The sequence below is a fragment of the Parasteatoda tepidariorum genome, chromosome 10 (assembly GCF_043381705.1).
Source record: "Parasteatoda tepidariorum isolate YZ-2023 chromosome 10, CAS_Ptep_4.0, whole genome shotgun sequence".
Lineage (NCBI taxonomy): Eukaryota > Metazoa > Arthropoda > Arachnida > Araneae > Theridiidae > Parasteatoda > Parasteatoda tepidariorum.
Genome location: NC_092213.1, coordinates 36363143 through 36382999, shown reverse-complemented (window position 1 = coordinate 36382999; position 19857 = coordinate 36363143). Strand labels below are relative to the sequence as shown.

The window sequence follows — 19857 nt, the reverse complement described above, 5'->3', positions numbered from 1 at the left end:
CCAAACACAACTCTTCGATGACGAAAATGTTTCAGCTGTCCATCTTCTCCATACCATAAGAATCGCAAGAAATTTCTATCATTTTCATAAAGACTTATTTGCAAAAAAGCCTTACGTATATCAGCTGTTACGCCAAATTGATATCTTCGAAATTTATTTATCATTGAGGGAATTACTTCTATCAAATTTAACCCTTTTTCTACACAATCATTTAAACTAGGAACTCCTTTTCTCTTAGAAGAAGCATTGAACACGGGCCTGATTTTAGTTGTGCTGCTCTCCTTTATCACAGGTCGATGAGGTAAGTAATGACAAGGTATCCCCATGTCTTCTTTTGGAACCTCTTCAATTATTTCCTCTTTCTCCCAGTCCTTGAACACTTCTCCATAGGCATCATACAATTTGTCGGTTTTCAACTTGCGTGTTGTCATTTGCAATCTCTTTAACGCCAAATTATGATTATCTGGCAAAGGCAAATGCCCATCAAGTCATGGCAGACTAACTATAAAACGGCCATCTCCTTCAACTTTCACTGTATTTAAGAAATGTTCCATTGAGGCTTCTTGCAGTTCCTCTCTAGATTTTTGTTCTGAAGGATGTTTTATTCCTAAAGAATCTAAATCTCCACAGCTCAGAAATATCCATTTCTTTTACTAAAAGGGAAGTAACCAACATTGCGTTGCTTGACGGTATATCATATTCAGGTGCTTTCCCTGTTAAAGTCCATCCCAGTAGTGTCTCTATTGCTACTAATCCACTGGCAAAAACTCTTCTTTTACCAGTCATAAATTTTCCTATTACGTCAGCTCCAAGCAGAATTTGAACTGGTTGTGACTCATTTCCGACGTCTGACAACTTTATATTCATTTCATCAAGCTCTTTTAACCAGGGTCCAAAGCTAACAGGTGTTATAGTATCACAAATAGATGCTTGATCTAAAGCTTCCATGTTACAAGTCAAGTTATTCTCTGGATTCCTTAATCTAATTCTATCTGACTTATGACCACCAAACAAAGAGTGTATGAGAGTTTCTTTTCTCAAGGGAACATATTCCATCTTTTTAGCCAAATTTTTTAAAATATATGTTCTTTGTGATCCAGAATCTAAAACTTCTCTCACCACAATTTCTTTTCTATCAGATATCAGCTTTAGTTTCATAGTTTGAAGGAACACTTTCGGACCGTACGTGATGTTGGACATGTTTATTTCAGAACTTTCACTTTTCTGCCGCGATTCACGATTTTTTGCAGCTAAAGATTCACACATTAGTACCACATGTCTTTTACCGCATATGACACATTTTATAAAAGCTTTGCACTTACGAACTGGATGTCCTTGCATTAAACAGGTAAAAAAACATTGACTTTCTCTTACTATGTTCTCTCTTTCAGCTAAAGTCATATTTCGAGCGGAAAAGCAATCTGAACTTTTATGTTTCCCTGAACAAAACACACACCCTTTCTTCAAATCTCTTACATCTGTAGTCAATAGATTTGCCGCTGTTGGAAATCTTTTTGTTGGCAAATCTCTTGCTTTCTTTCATGTCAGGGTTGGCGTTTTTCATCAGATCCCAAGCCAAAACCTGACATGGCCAAATTAATTCTTTCTTCACCTTCCTTTTCTGCCTTCAGAAAAGCCATGATGTTTGTTAATCGCTCTTTGGCATCAACTGAAGCAACGCGCGAAGCACTTCGGTTCCAGGCTTTTAGAAACTCTTCGCTGAAACAAGATTCTACCATAGGGAAAAGTATTGAAGCGCATTTCTCGGTCGTAACACCTAACGTTTCTAAAGCTCTAAGATATGACTCTAGTTTGTCATAAAGGGACGTCATAGATATCTTTTCATGCTTTTGAACGGAAACTATAAGCTTCTACAATTCCCTAACATAAACTTCGACCAAAAGGTCATCCTTGCCAAATCGGGCTTTGAGGCTATCTACTGCTTTGGTATAGTTTGCTGCTGTTGGAGGAAAGCTTTCTACAACTTCTCTAGCTCTAGATCCAACAGTTGTAGCTTGAATCAGGTATTGAAATTTGTTTTCAGGGGCAATATCTGTATCGTTATTAATTTGGCTACCATTTTGGGGACAATTTGAACAATCTTTTAAATCTCCACTAAATTGCCTAAGTTCTAATTTTGGCAAATTAAACTNACTAACTATAAAACGGCCATCTCCTTCAACTTTCACTGTATTTAAGAAATGTTCCATTGAGGCTTCTTGCAGTTCCTCTCTAGATTTTTGTTCTGAAGGATCTTTTATTCCTAAAGAATCTAATCTCCACAGCTCAGAAATATCCATTTCTTTTACTAAAAGTGAAGTAACCAACATTGCGTTGCTTGACGGTAAATCATTTTCAGGTGCTTTCCCTGTTAAAGTCCATCCCAATAGTGTCTCTATTGCTACTAATCCACTTGCCAAAACTCTTCGTTTTCCTGTCATAAGTTTTCCTATTACGTCAGCTCCAAGCAGAATTTGAACTGGTTGTGACTCATTTCCGACGTCTGACAACTTTATATTCATTTCATCAAGCTCTTTTAACCAGGGTCTAAAGCTAACAGGTGTTATAGTATCACAAATAGATGCTTGATCTAAAGCTTCCATGTTACAAGTCAAGTTGTTCTCTGGATTCCTTAATTTAATTCTATCCCTAAAATCTTCAACAATTCCCTAACATAAACTTTGTCTCAATTTTTCTTCATATTCCTCCTTCTGTCATCGATCATTGACTGTAGCTACCAATACACTTGTTACAAAATCTGGATCAGATAAATATTCTTTACTTTTCAAAATGATTGTTTTCAGATCCGCTGCAGTAGCTTTTTGAGGTAATACTTCGCCAATTTCTTGGGCAACAATAATAAGATCTTCCTTTTTAAATCCTTTTGATGCTAAAAACATTTTTCAAATCAGAAGTAGCGTATCAAGCGTCCTGTCACGGACGCCATAAAATGTCGTTAATGAGTTAAAATAAATAATAATGACGCCTTTTAAATAAAATCAATCAAATGAACTACAAATTCTACAGATGAATGACAAGAAATACAAAACTTTAATCTTTTAATAACTAATAATTTAACATCAAAAACGGATTCTAAAAATTATAATTCTAAATTACAGCAAAAAAGGAACAACAACAAAAAACTATCTCAGGTTGCCACGCAACCTAAAGTGAAATTTTAAAATAAATAAATCTAAAGAAAATTAAAGGTAGCGCTTCTGTCAAATATACATACGTTAATGACTTAAAATCTTAAACAGAAGTAAAACTCCTCGTGCACCTTAAATCGAATAAGATATTCCAAATCGAATAAGAGATTTCACCAAAATAATTTCCAATGGAAAGTTCTTCTTGCTAAACAGAAAAAAAAATGTCAAAATGAAAAAAAAAGGAACAATATACTGTGTATTAATCAAAGACCAAAAGAGTCCTTAAAGAACAACTGACCTGTTTCTAACAGATGAATCAAAACGTCTCGTAAGCCTTCAATCACAAGTACAGCCGCAGATGAATTTGTTTAACAATATTACAGACCTTTCAACTGCTAGAATGACTGCGTATACTCAAGGATTGCTCATGATGCTTAGTAAAACCAAAGATGTACGTGACATAACATGACATCGTCTTAATTTCCTAATGGTTTGGTGTAATATCTGCTGTAAAAACGCTTCTCCTCCATTTTTACAAAAAAAGAAGTGTAAAAATGACTTAAAACGTAATGTGATATCTTAAGATATATTTTGTTGTTTAAAGATGGTTTGAATGTAGAATATCTGACCATTGTACTGTAATCACCTTAAAACAAAATTGAATAAATGCATTTTTATCTTTAAAGTTTGTTGTTTTTGTACAAATAGTTTAATTATTTAATTAATGCATATTAGCTTGAATTGTGCAATAAATACTATTTTCAAACTCGTTTCAAATTAGTCATTTAAGATTCACCGTGCTCTAATGTTGCTGTCAAGGTCCGTACAGTAGCAAACAAGATTAAATTTTTTTTTATTTTAAAAAAAATACAAAATCTAGTTTTTTTTTTTATTTTAAACCAGGCTTTTTTGTTGGTTTATTTAAAATAAAAGATTAAATAGTATTTTAAGCGCAAAATTAAAAGCAACTAAATCATTAAAAACATTTTTCAAATATTTTTTTTTTCAATTGTCGATTTATATTTTCTATAAAGAATTCAAACCTATTCCCTTTTGTCATATAAAGATAAGAATGTGATAAAAAATTCAATTAAAGATTTTAAATATGCCTACTTCAGTAACGTAAAGTCACCAAAAACGGCAACAAATAATATTAAATTAAAAAAATTGAAATTATTTTAGCTATATTAATTGAAAAATTTGGTGGAAGAACAAGGTAAGTGACATTTTCAAAACAAAAAAAAGTGGAATCCGAACTACTTCATCACCAATTTATTAAAAGGCCGGACTAATAATTTTGCGCTTTAAATTTGAAATAAAAATCAATCAAGCATACTAAAAACTGATGTGTTTTAGTTATGTTAAGATTAAAGTAAAGGTAAAAGCAGTTTTGTTACATTGTACAAAACCATATTGATACTACCACTTTGTTATTTTCTCTGATTCATTAGTTCCCCCAAAAATTTCACTTTCATGGTTATTCCAGAATCTCTTAATTCTGTTGGTAAATGCTTTTCAGTTTTGAGCTTTTTCGTCACTCAGTACAGAGTTATTGATTCTTTATTTAATTTTTATTCACCCCGTGTGAAGTAATTTATATTTTGATCAGTGCTCTTGGTTTGACAATGTAGATACTTTACAAACTATCATTATCATTAAAATCTTAGATACTTAAGAAATATTTAGAGCTTATTACTATATTAGAAATATTCATTAAAATCTTAGATACTTAAGAAATATTTAGAGCTTATTACTCAATGATTTAAGGCAACGCTAATATGATTGACTTATATGAACAAATTAATTTCTTTTTTTAAAAATTAATCTGAGCAGACTACTTTAAAGAATCCGTGTTGAGGTTTTTTTCTATTAACTTATAGGAAGCATGATTTTAAGGGATATAATTTTGCATGACTAAGTACAAAATAAGAAAGAAATTTGTCGAATAGATCTTGATAAATTTAATTTTACCAATACGTCTTTTTTGCAATTTTATTTCTCAGTAAATGATTAATGATAGCTTAATATTTTTTTAATTAATATTATTCAAAAAATTTCGAATTTTAAGATACAAAATTTAATTCATTTTAAACAACTCAAATTTGTTTAGCAAAATATTAAATTTGATCAATATTGGGTAAATAGTTCCTGAAAATTGTATTTTGAATGTATATCTGACATTTTTAAAATTCGATTTCTCGGAAATTTTCGCATTATACCATATAACGTCATATTGTTTAAAATTATATAAACATTTGTATATCTAAACGATCTAAAACTTGTATCGAACCATTAAGATAGGGTATGTGAATTCTCGTATGTGAGGTCCACGTATGTGAAATCCTATGTAATGTGAGATCCTAGTTATACCTTAATATATGGAAAGTATTATTACATCAAAAGCTATTTAAGTTTTTTTTTTAACTATTTTGAACCCTGTACATCAACTGCTTCATTATTTTACGCAATAAATATTAAGAAAAAAATCCACTTAAAGTTTAACTCAAAGATATTCATTACACACATATATATTTCCCACCTAAGTAAAAAAAATGTAAGGCAAATGATAAGGTAATTTGGAATAAAAATATTCTAGAAAAATACATCTAGAACTCGTAATGGTTTCCACATCTCTGCCTTTTCAATTATATGTAGATTACGTTAGGAGGATAATTAGGAATAAAAACATTTCCATTTATTTAAAAGTCCATATAATTTAAAAATCATATAGAATTATTTCATAATTTAAAGACACTAAGCAAACTCTCAAGCCATAAAAATATAAATTGACTCAATGGATTGAACACGTTGCATCATTAGTCTTCTATCACTTAACTTATAAGGTATACTTTCTCTGCTATTGGTTTTGATGAATCTGCATGTTTTGACATATTTTATTTTAATTCGAAAATCTTTATTCTACTAAGCTTTAGAATATTTGGTATTTTCCCTTCTAAGCTGTATTTATTATCACTTTTTGTCTATAAGTAGGTAGGTACTTTATGTACGGCTGCACAACTCAAACGAACTTCTAACTCAATCCACGCTAGGACAGCGAACGGTCTTAACACCAAGGTGTACTGGTACGAACTTAACACCCTATGTCCTGGAGATTTTACTTTCTAAAGACGTTTTTACTTATAAAGATGACGTCTAACTTTTTCACTTATAATTGACAAGGATTGAGTGGTGGGCTGGTTTGTCTAGAATACGAAGTATTTAACTTTTTTTTTTTCTAGCTCCGTTTTGTAGAAAGTGCCATCTCAATGTCACTATCTGCAGGATGAACGGGAAAAGGACCGTAAACCTCCAGATAAAAAATGTATAATTATAATGATTGCGGCTCTTGTAAGTAGCATTACGCTGCTCAATTTACCAGTTAATATGTTTATATACAACGTTATTCTGTTAGTTTTTTAATATTGTTAAATCTCTTATGTATTATCAATACGTTCTGATAATTATTTCATGTCAAATTAGGCGATTAAAACACATCAATTGATGACCTCTGGTGAGGTCAGAGAACAGAACAGAGTAATATTTTAAATTTGATTCCAAGGACTTACGTTTTGTGCTGCTGTGAAAGATAAAAACAAATAAAACAGAGAGACAGCACAACTATCTATAAAATTTATTGTTAGAAATGAAATAACTTAATGACATACAGAGCAATTATATTTATGTTAAGTCGCCCATATGCAAAACTTCTAAGCTACACCTCTTTTTTTCACCAGGGGTGACCTAAATATATACTCTAATCCTTATTCAAGGATTCGAGAGTTTTCTTTAATTTGGAAGGTAGGTACTTTATTTAAGTTCAACACAATGGGCTATTGGTGACGGTCTGGAAAGCATCACTGAGGATGATACGAACTTCGGGCCCTTTGGTCCGATTCTCCAACCGCTGGGCTACCTACCACGGCCCTCATTTAGTTTATAGTATATATTGCTGTTTCACTTTTCATTAACTTAATAATTCTATTCCAGAAAAGAAAATCCTAATTGGCAAGCCTGGCAAAACGGATTTTTATCTCGTTATTTCCATTACATTTGCAAAAGGCAGATTACAGGTTTTGCATACAGGCAACTCATATGCACTACAACTGCTGTGATGAGATGATGGAAACAAAAAATGAAGGTTAAGTTCCACCCTGACATTGATTTTCTTCTTTTTTAAAACCGAGAAGCCAAAATGTATTCATTTCTCCTTTACCCTAAAAATATTAAAGAAAAGAAGGAAAAAAAACAGTTATAATCATGTTGTTTTGCGAAGACCGCCCTCAATATGTATTTCGAGGATCATTATCAAAAATGAAAACATAGTATTGGGGTCATAAATTGATATTTAACGGCGAAAAAAACAAAAACGCTATCGAAATCAGACCAATTACAGTACAGGAAAATGTATGTAATATACATCCCAGTAGGTTTGAACTTGCAGTAATCGTCCTGTAACTTTTCTGTTTCTTTCCGCCAACAAACCTGTCTTTTTGTCTAATATTTTTACTTTCTGCACCGAGCTTTTTCAGATTTCGGAAGCGGTTTAGTTTTTTCCTCAGTTAAATATCAATTTGCGAATCCTAAAATGTATACGTTTTTGTTTTCATTTTGGTAAGTATTCAAAAAATATATATTAGGACGGATTCTGCTATACATTGATTTTCTTGCACAGTAGAAGAGTTTATTGCGAGATAGTGATGTGCTGCATTAAAAATAAATAAATAATATTCTTGAAATATCATAGCTTTTAATCAGTTTTTGCCGTAGTACGCGGTTTACAGCAAAAATAAATAAAAAGGAAAGTGATAATAGGATATTAAACTTTAGGGAATTTAACGAGATAAATAAAATTAAGCTAATGCTCTGAGGAATTAGCTGTTATTTTTTCTCTTATTAAATTTTTTTAAAAAAAATATAGCTTATCATTATATCACAATAAGACCTTTAATCTGTAAATAGTAATTATTGAATAGCCTGCACAAAACTACGTGTAGTACCACTTGTATTATTATAATTTTATTGCATTTACGATTCTAACCGATTTTATTCATTTTTATTTGTTCTATTTGTATGTGTGTTGTCTTGTTCTATTTGTATGTGTGTTGAGTATTTCTTGTTTTAGCTTATCGTGTAACTTTATTTTAATTTGGAAGCTTTCATTTAACTTTTGAATGTATTTATTTCACCACGTACCAAGACTGAGCTCGCTTAGTGATCTTCAGTGTGTTAAAAATTTATGGAAAGGGTCAAATATTTTGAGAAATTCATATTAAATAAAAGAAATCTAAAAACACATTTATAAAACATTTTTAGAAGAGCATTTATTGATACCTAGCCTAAGCCCCATGCTCATGATTTGTCCTAGCTACAGGGGACTAGTCAATTATTATTTTTTTTTTTTGTGTGAATAGTATCTAGTCATTATTTTTTCAACTAATTAAGAATTTAAAATTCCCATTTCTTATAAATTCAAATGTTATTGTTTTGACACGATTTACTATCGAAGTTAAGTTTTCAAAAAATACCAAAATAATAACATAAAAGGTAACTGTTCAACAGTGGTTACTAAAATACAGGTTTCATTCAGTGATTTTATACTGGGAATAATGCAGTTCGGATGTTACTGTAACAGTTAGTAATGCTCTTTCAACTCATTGATGGTTGTCGATAGGAGATTGCTAGTTTTAATTGCTCTCTCTCTCTATATCGTTTCAGACTTTCTGTATGATTTAAAGATCACAATTGACTATCTCTCTGAAGAACTTCGTTCTCTTTCTGAAAATCGTCGAGCTTTAGGTGTTGCCGTCTATTAAAGTGAAATTCCAACAGAAAATGTGTAATGGCGAGTTACAAGCTGCAGTAAAGGGACTAAATATCAATCTGTATTCAATAAACCATCAATAAAATTTTTCAACAACTGACACTAATCAAACAATTAAATACAGATTAAATTACAGTAGAATTTAACCGAACTGTAGCCATATGTTCGCTGTTGGATACTAGGTATTGGACATTAGCTTTAGAGCTACCTTAGAGAATATTTGCAAGAGACAATTGAGACTCTATACGGTGGCAACCCGAAAACCCCAAAGGTAAGTCTTGAAAATCTTGTTACTGGCAAATGTTAGTAAATTCTTAAAATATTAAAACACAGTAGAAGGGTAAAAATTAAATTCTGGAAATTATTGACTAAGTTATTAATCATAAATTACCGTTCTAAATCCGAATTTTTTTCTTTTTTTAAAAAAAAAAATCAGTTCCTTGGCTAATTTTTCTCAAACCAATTGATGGTCAATTCATATGAGAAAATTTCAATTATTACAATTCAAGATTTTGTGGTTAGTTAAATTTATTAACACTAAAATTCTGTTGATAATAAAATGATTTTCGTCTAAATTTATTATCTTTTTACAAATTGTAAATTAGTTCAGTAATTTACCTTTAAGTTAGGAAGCATAATAATACTTCAATTAATGTATTGAATCAACCCTGTCATTTCAGGAATGGTTGTCACAGCACTCTCGAGCCCTGAGACCAGAATTCACTGCTTTGATGGAACGAAAATCAATTTTTTTTCCCAGAAAAGAGAGAGAGAGAAAGCTTTGTATGGTAGCAATGCGAATTGGTTGTGAACGCATTTATTCAAAGGCTGGATACGTTGTAAACCACAGGCAAAATTCGCCTTGTAGTTTTAATTTGAACTAAAGAATTTTGTTTGCAAATACAAATTTGCTCTTCATTGTTAAATAATGTTCATAAATTGCATGCTGAATAAATTGCATGCAATTTATTCAGAATTTATATCCCACTCCGTAATATTATAAATTTTGTTACATCCATTAGCATAATTTTGCTTATAATTAATATAAAATATTATAAAAAACTTAATGGAAATGAGTTCTTTTTCAATATTGCTTGGCAGTGTTTAATTAAATCTCAGTCAGTATATAGTCTCTTAAAAATTGAGATTCATGGATAGGCACTCATGGTCATGAAGGACGCTTCGTGGAATGGCCTTGGCCTATTCTAGGCTGTAATACCAGAGAAGATATAGATAATGTGCATATAGTGAAAGAAGTACCAAGTAACCTAAACCTTTTATGATCAGGTGGTTTAATGAGAAAATATCTATAGCCTTTCTTTGTTGTAGTGAGATCAATAAAATGCAACTTTAGCATGTTTCACTACTTTCTTCAAATACAGAAAATAAACAAGTTTCTGCCAAAATTTTTACAATGGAAGTGGTTAGCCGTTGAGTGTATTGGATCTTCTTGTTCAAGTAGTATTTTTATCCACTAACATCGAAATTAAATTTCATTAATTAATAGAAATCAAATCAGTCTCATCAGAATTATAAATTATACAAATGAAAAAAAGTTGACCATTCTACTAATCATAGAATTGGATATTTGCATCTTGAGAAGAAGTAAAGTGATTATGCCTAACCATGTGATTTGAATTTGAATCAGATTTAATTGGATACCTGTAAGCAACGTCACGCAAGAGTGCACGTTTGTCAAACCAGATTGGTTTCTGAATTGACCAACGATCACCTCACTTGCAGGTTTGCATGCAAAATTCATGAATAATTTCTTCACCTTTATTTTCATTGGTCCTCTTGTGACTGTTGAAAATCCATGCCCGGTAAGGAGCTTGTTACTCGGCTCACTGATGTGGATTTTTCCAGACTAAAAAAAAAAAAAATTGATTAAAAAAAAGTTTTTTAGTTTCGTAAATAGTCTCTGACCACGCAATGAAAGATTTTAGTCATAAGTTGTAACAGAATGACATCACAAATCTAAAATTCTGAATACATATTAGTGTTATGTTATTCTAATACATTTTATCTTGAGAATTTTTTATCGCTTGCTTTTAGGGACAGATCCGTAAGAATTTGTCAAATGGAACATTGATTTACCATTTCTTAAGATATTAGAGAAAATCCTGGATGATCCAACAGAGAGAAATATCAAAATTGCAAGGTTGAAAATAACAATTAATTTAAACTAAAATTTAGGAATGAATCAAAATAAACCGAAGCGGTAAGATATAACTTGATTAAAAATTTTTTTACTTCAAAAATATACAAATAGGAATTAACAGTTGTGACATGTTTCAAGTGCTCAAAAATAGCCCAGACGTGAATGTTTAGTTTTTTGAAAAATGTCAACTGTTATTTATAATCTGTATATTTTTGAAGCGAATCAAGTTTTTAACCAAGTAATAGTTTTAACATGCGTTATTAAATATTCAATCCATTGAATCTGTTTATATTAATTCCTTTTGAAAAATTTTGATTAATATGTTTTAAATTTATAAAACTGTATGTTTTATTATAAACAAATGTATATAAGCATAACAGCAACATCGATAGCGGAGAGCTGCCTCCAAGCAGCGTTGCTGAACAACTTTCTACTTTTAGTTTTTCTAACTGTATTTGAATTTCGTTTTGTTTAAGTTGCCTGTCAGCTGCCTGTACCCTTTCATCTACGGCGGTAGTTAATAATTTTTTAACAAATTCCGAATCATTTTTAAATTTCTCGAAAGATTCAATTTTCTCTTTCAATTTAACAATATTGCCGCTGATGTCTGCAATCCCTTCAATTTCCTCTAATACCTTTACTAGGTCTTCTTTTTCTTAAGTTTTTATACATATAATAGTCTGAAATCAGCTTTTACAAAAGCTTCATCCCATTTAAATAGATGGGCTGAATTCTTAGACTTCATCAAGTCAATTGAATTTCAGACCAATGGGAAAAAAATTAATTCCCCCTGTTTATGTGGATGGCAAATCACCTTATCTGCTGTTATGAAACTGGTTCCTCGTTTACTTGATGAGGTTCCATTCATACTAAAGTGCAGACTCCATCAGGATGCAATTGAGAACTTTTTTTCTGCTGTCAGACGCAGAGGAGGTAACAATGACCATCCTACTGCATGTGACTTTCAACAGAGGGCTCGAATGTTAATTGCACAGAATAACTTTAGCAGTTGCGGAATGACGAATTGTGAACCCGATCACGACACAGTTCTTATTTCTACACAACTGCTTACCGAAATAGAAGATGAAAGTATTTCAGAGGTAGCTGGTAACTCTGAAATTGCAGAGTTCACTTACTATAAAGGGGAATCAGGTGATATCTTTTGTTTCCCTATTGATGGTAAGTTGCTCTCTGCAAATGGAGCAGCATATTTTGCTGGCTTTGTTGCCAAAATTGCATGTAAGAAGTTTCAGTGTGAAGCCTGTCACTAACTGTTAATGACAGACAAAAATTTGGTTGAAAGCTCTTTATTGTTAACAGTTAAAAAAAGTTTGATGTTGTTAAATATGGATTAACGTATTCTACTCAAGATTTAGGCATGACTTTTTGTGAACTGGGTCAGAAATTAACAGCTCTATTTTCTGAATTTTCGCAGGAACAAAACGTCAAAAAGAAAATTGTTTCTAGTCTCAGAAACGTAAACCATGAATGGCTATCGTGCTACTCATGCTTCTTGATGTCTGGAATTACATTGTAAATTATTACTCTTTATTAATGATTTACTATAAAGTTAATGCGCTATCAAAAGATATTTCAAATAGAAAAATAAATTAAAAAGATTGCTAAGCTGACCTGAATTTTCTTGTTTACTTCGCACTCACAAATCAAATAATGAATTAAATGCCTCCTATATTTTTTTTAATAATAAACAAAGGAATAGATTTTTTAAACATTAAAATAAATTTTTTTATTATGTCCCTAAATTTTTTGATGGTACCTTAACATACAAAAAATTTAAAATGCATTTGAAACTACTGTATTCTAAATTTATTGAGATATAGTAATTATAAAGTTCTGACTATGATAAACATGTTTTTGTGTAACTATATTTATTACATTTTTCAGGTTATTTAATATAATTTGAAGGATTTTTTAAGTGAGGAAATGTTTACTTTTACCTATGTATATATTTACTTATACCTATGTACTTGTATTAAAATTAGTTTCTTGCTGGTTCACTATAAGTTTTTTTCCCAGTATTTAAATAAATACGTTTAATTCACATTGCATGGATTGATACCATTAACAAATATAATTATTTTTGAATTATATTTGAAACCATTTTTAAATTTATGATTAGGTGATTATATTTGAAACTAATATTTAAGATTTAGTAGAATTTTTTTTTGCATGATCTTTATTTACTATCACTTAAATCAGCAATAAATTAATTTATATAGGTATTTATTAAGAGTTTATTTTTTCTACATATTCAAATTATTTTATTATTTTTTTTCTTGGTCTACTTAGTACTGAACTTGCTGTGTATTCATATAAAGTTTAAATCAACAATAAAATTACTGTAGTCTATATTTACAAATTTTTAGATATAACATATAATATATTTTCTATATAACATGATAAAAAATAAGCTTCATTTTTTGTGCCTAAATTAATCAATAGAATTTGTTTGGTATGCTCATGCATAATATAAGGATGCGTTTTTATCTATAGATTACAAAAAAATTGTGTTTATTATTTATAAAATTATAGTAGTTTCAAATTTCTGACTACAATAATAATAATTGATGACAATAAAAAGTTTTTCTGTAATTATGTTTAATATATTTATTGTGATTTATTTTTTGAATTTGGAAATGTTTTTTTTTCTCATTTATATATTAAAATTTTTTACTGGTTCACTCAGAGGTTATTTCTTTAGAATTTCAATTAATTCACATTGTATATACAATACTGGTCAAAAGTTTAGATTTCACTCTTGAATTTTTAAAAATGAACAAATAACAAGGTTTTTAAACAGAAAAAACACAACAAATTAACTATGTTTTGACAAATATAGATACACTTATGTGGTAAGAATTGATTACTTATAAATTGATTATGATTGATGATTGTTAATACTGACTTATGATTGATTATTATTAAGACTTATGATTTTCGTCCAATCTTGGATTCTTTGAAAATATCCTCCTTTAGCTTTAATCACAGCAGGTCATATTTTTGGCATTCTTTCTATTAGTTTTTGCAATGTTCTAGATGAGATCTGGTTTCAGCAACTAAGTAAAGATTCCCAAAGTTTGTTTTGATTGTTGCATCGCATTTTTCTAACATTTCTAAAGAGTTCACCAAACAGTAGTTTAATTTGATTAATATCGGGGGGGGGGGGTCCAGAGGGAAAATCCATATATTTAAGTACTTTCAGTTTTCTTTTGGTGCAATGTACTTTCTACTCAATTCAATGACTGTTTCGGATCGTTATGTTTCTGAAAAACAAACCCTTGACCAATGATTCTCTGACCACATTGAAAAGCGTAACGCGGCAATATTCTGTGATAACATTTTTATCCACAAATATCTCTATTCTTCTCCAACTTTGTCACTGGCAAAACAGTTGGTAGTAAGCATTGATTTATCATACGGTCAAATTTTGACTCGTTATAAAACAAAACGTTTGATCGCTGTTTTAAGGACCAGATAACATGTTTTTTAGCCCATTGCAGTCAATTAAGTATGTTTTTTGTTTTTCAAAAAAAAATTTCTAGCAGCTACACAACCATTTAAATTATAGTCACAAATTCGACGTTGTACAGTAGTTACTGACACAGTTTTTCGCTTAGTAGTATTCAATTCCTCACGGATTCCTGGTGCTGTTTGAATCTTTTGCTGTTTATTTTGAATGCAGATAAACTTATCCTCGCTTTTGGACATTATTCTAGGTCTTCCTGTTCACAAAGTTTTGAAAGAGTGGTCTAGGAAACATTAGTTTTAGAGGCAATTTGTCTACTCGAATAGCCTTCTCTATGAAATACAATAATAACTGCACATGGTTTGACACTTTATTTCTAGTTTTCGACCCATATTTCTGTAATAAATTGTATTAAAAAATTATATCTTTTGTTTTTAATATGTACCAGTTATTCTGGCAAATTAAGGCTATTACATTAGTGTTTTAAATGTGTTATGTACATGATGAGCCTGACAAAAGAAGATAATTTTTAATTCATAAACAATTTACTTTTTAATTGAATTTTTTAAACAAGTTAAACTTTTTTTAGAATAGGTATTTACATGCACTTTCGGTCTTTTCGTAATCAACGACAGAATTACGAAACAAAAAAATAATAAACAGTTTTAAATAGCATTTTGCAAAATTTGTTAATGCTTATGTTTGATAAATTATACGCTTAAGTTAGAAATATTTAACTATTTTTAAAAGTTTTGAAATAAATACAAGTGAGTCTATACTTTTGACCGATATTGTAAATATATTACATAGCTACCAACTTCACTGGATTTTGCCAGCTTCTCCTGGTCTACAGGTGTAATAAAAATTCTCCTGATTTTTGCATATTATAGAAAATTCTCTAAAACTAAGTAAATTTTTAAAAAATCCCTATTGAAATCAAATTTTTACACAATTTATTGCTTGCTTGTATATTTAAATAAATATTATTCATACACAGTGAAGAAAGCCTCGTATATAATAATCAGTTTAGAGCTTCTTTTTTTTTTGGTTCTAAGATTTTTTTTTTTTTAAAAAATTCAGAATTCTTTTTTTAAACTAGTTAAAAAATCTTTCAACTATTAATAATAAATTACTTGTTTATTAGTATTCAAAATTATGAGATAATATGAAAAACATTTAAAATTTAAGTAGTAATGTTAATCATAAATGTAAAATATTGTAGACCATTTATAGTGTTTACTCTAATAAAATTTCTGTATTTTGATTACAATAAAAATCCCTATATGTAAAATATTTAGTATTTTATGCAACAGTTATCAAGAAATTTATATTTTGTAAATAAATAAAGGATGAACCGAGTACTTTTTTTAAGTGTTTTGATTATTTTTTTCAAAGGTTCATAGGTGTGATACTAGTTTTTTGTATCTAAAATTATGAATATTTCATTTATAAAGTGAAAATATTGCAGGCTTTTCGTAGAGTGTACTGTAATAAAATTTTTGTATTTTGATTACACTAAAAATCCTTAAGGTCTGGTTTCTTAGGACAAGCGCCTTATCTGGGCGTCAGCGGAAAGTTGACGTAGAGCTGACGCCAAAAAAATACTTTTTTGTTAGCTCAGCGTGAGCAGTCGGTCCAACGCAGACATTATCTCTCATTGCGCATGCTTTAATAACGTAAACAAATATTTATTTTGAATTTGTATTGATTTTGTTATAGTCGACCAGTGTTTTAGAGAACAAATAATGATTTTGTCCAAGAAAAAAACTCATTATAGCTGAGCTAAATGAAGAGTGCTATGTTTAATGTCAAAATCAAAATCTTCGCTGATTTCAATGTGCTGTTGGATGTTGTCCGCCATTGCTTCTGTGGTTAACGTCACGTTGTAATCCAACTGCAGTTGAGTTGGACGGCAATTGTAGTTCAAGATGAGCGTTCGATGACGTATACTATCAAACTCACAAATGGACCAATCAGAGGTTAGCGCTGATTTCCAGCTGACGGCGTCCTGCCCTAAGAAACCAGGCCTTTAGATGTAATATATTTAGTATATTATGCAACTGTTATCAGGAAATTTATATTTCGTAAAATCTACTGGATTTTTTCCTAGCCATGTTGACAGCTATGTATAGGGTTGAGTAAAAAGTTTTCTGCAAGGGGAGATACCTTCGCGCCAACAGCAGCCATTCCCTTAAGAGTTAACCTTCTCGGTACGATTATGTACTATGTCGAAATAAACTCAGTGCAACTGAATGCCACAAAAAAGGGGGAAAGTTTAGGTTTCAATACAGTTTCTTGGATACAACAGTAAAAGTTTGGTTTCAAAGGTTTAATGCTGGGAATTTCAACATTGAAGACTAAGCATGTTCTGACCGCCCTATTAAAGTTGATTGTTACGAGTCAAAGCAAATCATTGATCAAGACAGAAATGTTTCAACACGAACTATTGCGTTGGTGCTTGATGTTTGCCCAAAAGCAATAATTAATGCTCTCAAATGCAAAACTCCAACATCCACCATACACACCAGATATTACGCCTTCGGATTACTTTCTGTTTTCACATCTGCGGCTGCATCTTGGTTGCACAATCTTCCTTTCAAATGACGAGGTCATAAATGAGATCGCTCGCTTTCTGAACTTGCGCACGTTACAAGATTGAAAAGTTGCGAGAAAGCTGGCAGACCATTGTCGATTTGAATGAAGATTACTAACCTCATTAGCTTTGCTGATTTTGTATGTATTTATCACTTTTTCTTTTTGGCGGACAACTTTTTACTCAATCCGTTATACATAATTGTAAATTAATAAAGGATGAACCGAGTGTTTTTTTTTTTAGTGTTTCAAAGGTTCATGGGTGTGGTACTGGTGTTTTGTATCCAAAACTATGAATATTTAATTTTGTCTTTATGAAATAGTAATTATAAATTTAACTATAATAAATAGTGATTAATTAAAATGTATTTTTGTAATTGTATTTTTTTTCCTTTTAATTAAATTATTCAAATCATTATCATAATTTTTCACAATTTAATTTAAGGATTTTTTCTGCAGTGTTTAATTAGCTAATTGACACTGTTTATAGTTTAATTGATTAAAATTAACATGCTTTACTAAAATTTGATTTGATGCATTTTCACAAAGTAATATTTGCATTTATGATTGATAAAATATTAATTTTCATATATATAAATTTTTTATTCTCTTTTTAAACTAATTTGTAAAAAAAATCTTTCAACTATCAATTAATAAATCACTTGTTTATTAACATTCAAAATTAAGAGTTAACATAATAAAAAACATTTAAAATTTAAGTACATTTAATGTCAATCATAAATGTAAAATATTGCAGACCATTTATAGTGTTTACGGTAATAAAATGTTTGTATATTGATTACAATAAAAATTCCTATATGTAAAATATTTAGTATGTTATGCATCAGTTATCAGGAAATATACAGGGTGTTTATAAAGTCCCAGACCCATTTTGATGTTTAATAACTCATTAAATAATAAAGATAGATTAAAAGTAATAACATAAATGGTTAGATAGACTCAAAAAGTTTCATGACCCTCGGCAATGAACTTCCACGTGTGCCTCCTTCGTCGCACGGAGAATATCAAGTCGATAGTCAATTTCACGCCAGGTAGCGACAAGCATGTCGGCATCCACAGAGGCTATTGCGGTTGTAATTCTGGCTATTAAGTCATCAATGTTCGACACGATCCTCCTGTAAACATCGTCCTTTATAAATCCCCAAAGAAAAAAGTCCAGCGGCGTTATATTAGGCGATCTGGGTGGCCAAGGAATTGGACCTCCTCGTCCAATCCATCTTCCTGGAAAATGGTCATTCAAAGAACTACGAACGATGATACCCCAATGAGGTGGTGCACCATCTTGTTGCAAAAAGACATGTGGCTGAAGCTCTTCTAGTTGTGGAAATACGAAGGTATATGTAGGTATCTATCTTTATTATTTTATGAGTTATTAAACATCAAAATGGGTTTGGGACTTTATAAACACCCTGTATATTTCGTAAAATCTACTGGATTTTTTCCTAGCCATATTGGCAACTATGTATAGATAATTGTATTTAAATAAAGGATGAACCGAACGCTTTTTTTTAGTGTTGTGATATTTTTCAAAGGTTCATAGGTGTCATATTAGTTTTTTGTATTCAAAATTATGACTATTTCATTTTTATTTTTACGAAATAGTAATTATAAATTTGACTATAATTAATAGTGATTTAATAAAAACTAGGGGGCTCCGCCCCCTGCTCGCTACGCTCGCCAACCCCCAGAACTGCTTCGCAGTTCCATTCCTTCGCAATCTTATAAAAACATTTTAACAAATTTAAATTTTAAAATAAAAATGCCAGATATTGAAATCAATTACTTAATGAAATTTATACACTTCTCTGCCCCCTTCACAATTTGATTATCTTTTCTTCATGTAGCTGAGAAATTTGGAGCTGTAGCAGAGAATATATCTCAATAAGAAATGCTTTCCCGTTTAGAATTCCGCCATTCATTTCTCTGACGTCTGCCAGAGATATTTCGACGCCTGATAGCAGGCATTTTATTTAGGCAGCAGGCACTAAATAAATAAAAATAGAACTAAATAACTAAGATATCGTTTTAAATCTCAAATCAAAATAATTGTTTGTAGAAAGTTTGTTTTGGTTTGAATATTCGCACGTTTGTTTTGGTTTGAATATTCGCACGATGCCATTGCCATTCTATTGTAACGAAACAAAAAATTTATCATGAAACTAAAAATTTATCAAAGGAACTAAAGATATTGAATTCTTTTTTTAAGAAATTCAGTTCCGTTTTTTTTTATCCACTCTTATTTTTGTTTATCAATCTATTAATTCAGAAATGCTTTAAATCAAACGATGCTTACGGAAACAATGCTTATGCGAACCACCCGAAAAATGATTTGCTGAATTCTCATTGGTTGAAACTAAATTATTAATTTTATTAATTAATTAAAGGAAATTTTCATAATTTAAGACCTTATTGCACATCTACATAACAATACCTTTAAAACGACACCTTATTTGTTTAATTCTGTTGCGTAGTTTGGGAGTTTTTAGCGAGACAAAATATTGCTAGCCTATTAATATATAGATATTACCATTGAATTAAAGGGTAAATATCCTACCATTGTCTTTTGCAAAAGTATCTTTCCCATTACAGTAAAAGGGAGGCGCTTACTTTCACGGACAGAATTTTC

The 19857-nt window shown here is 30.4% G+C and overlaps 2 protein-coding genes across 2 annotated transcripts in view; both read right to left on the bottom strand.

Moving 5' to 3' along the window:
- Nucleotides 1–576: 576 nt before the first annotated feature.
- Nucleotides 577–1401, bottom strand: LOC139426836 (uncharacterized). Its single transcript, XM_071186936.1, has one exon. It carries the CDS (start codon nt 1399–1401, stop codon nt 577–579), a length of 825 nt encoding a protein of 274 aa, XP_071043037.1.
- A 5358-nt stretch (nt 1402–6759) lies between these two features.
- Nucleotides 6760–19857, bottom strand: part of LOC107443776 (soluble guanylate cyclase 89Da) — a gene marked incomplete in the record, with an annotated part of 73507 nt that continues 60409 nt past the window's right edge. The window contains 1 exon segment of the mRNA XM_043053485.2: nt 6760–7038.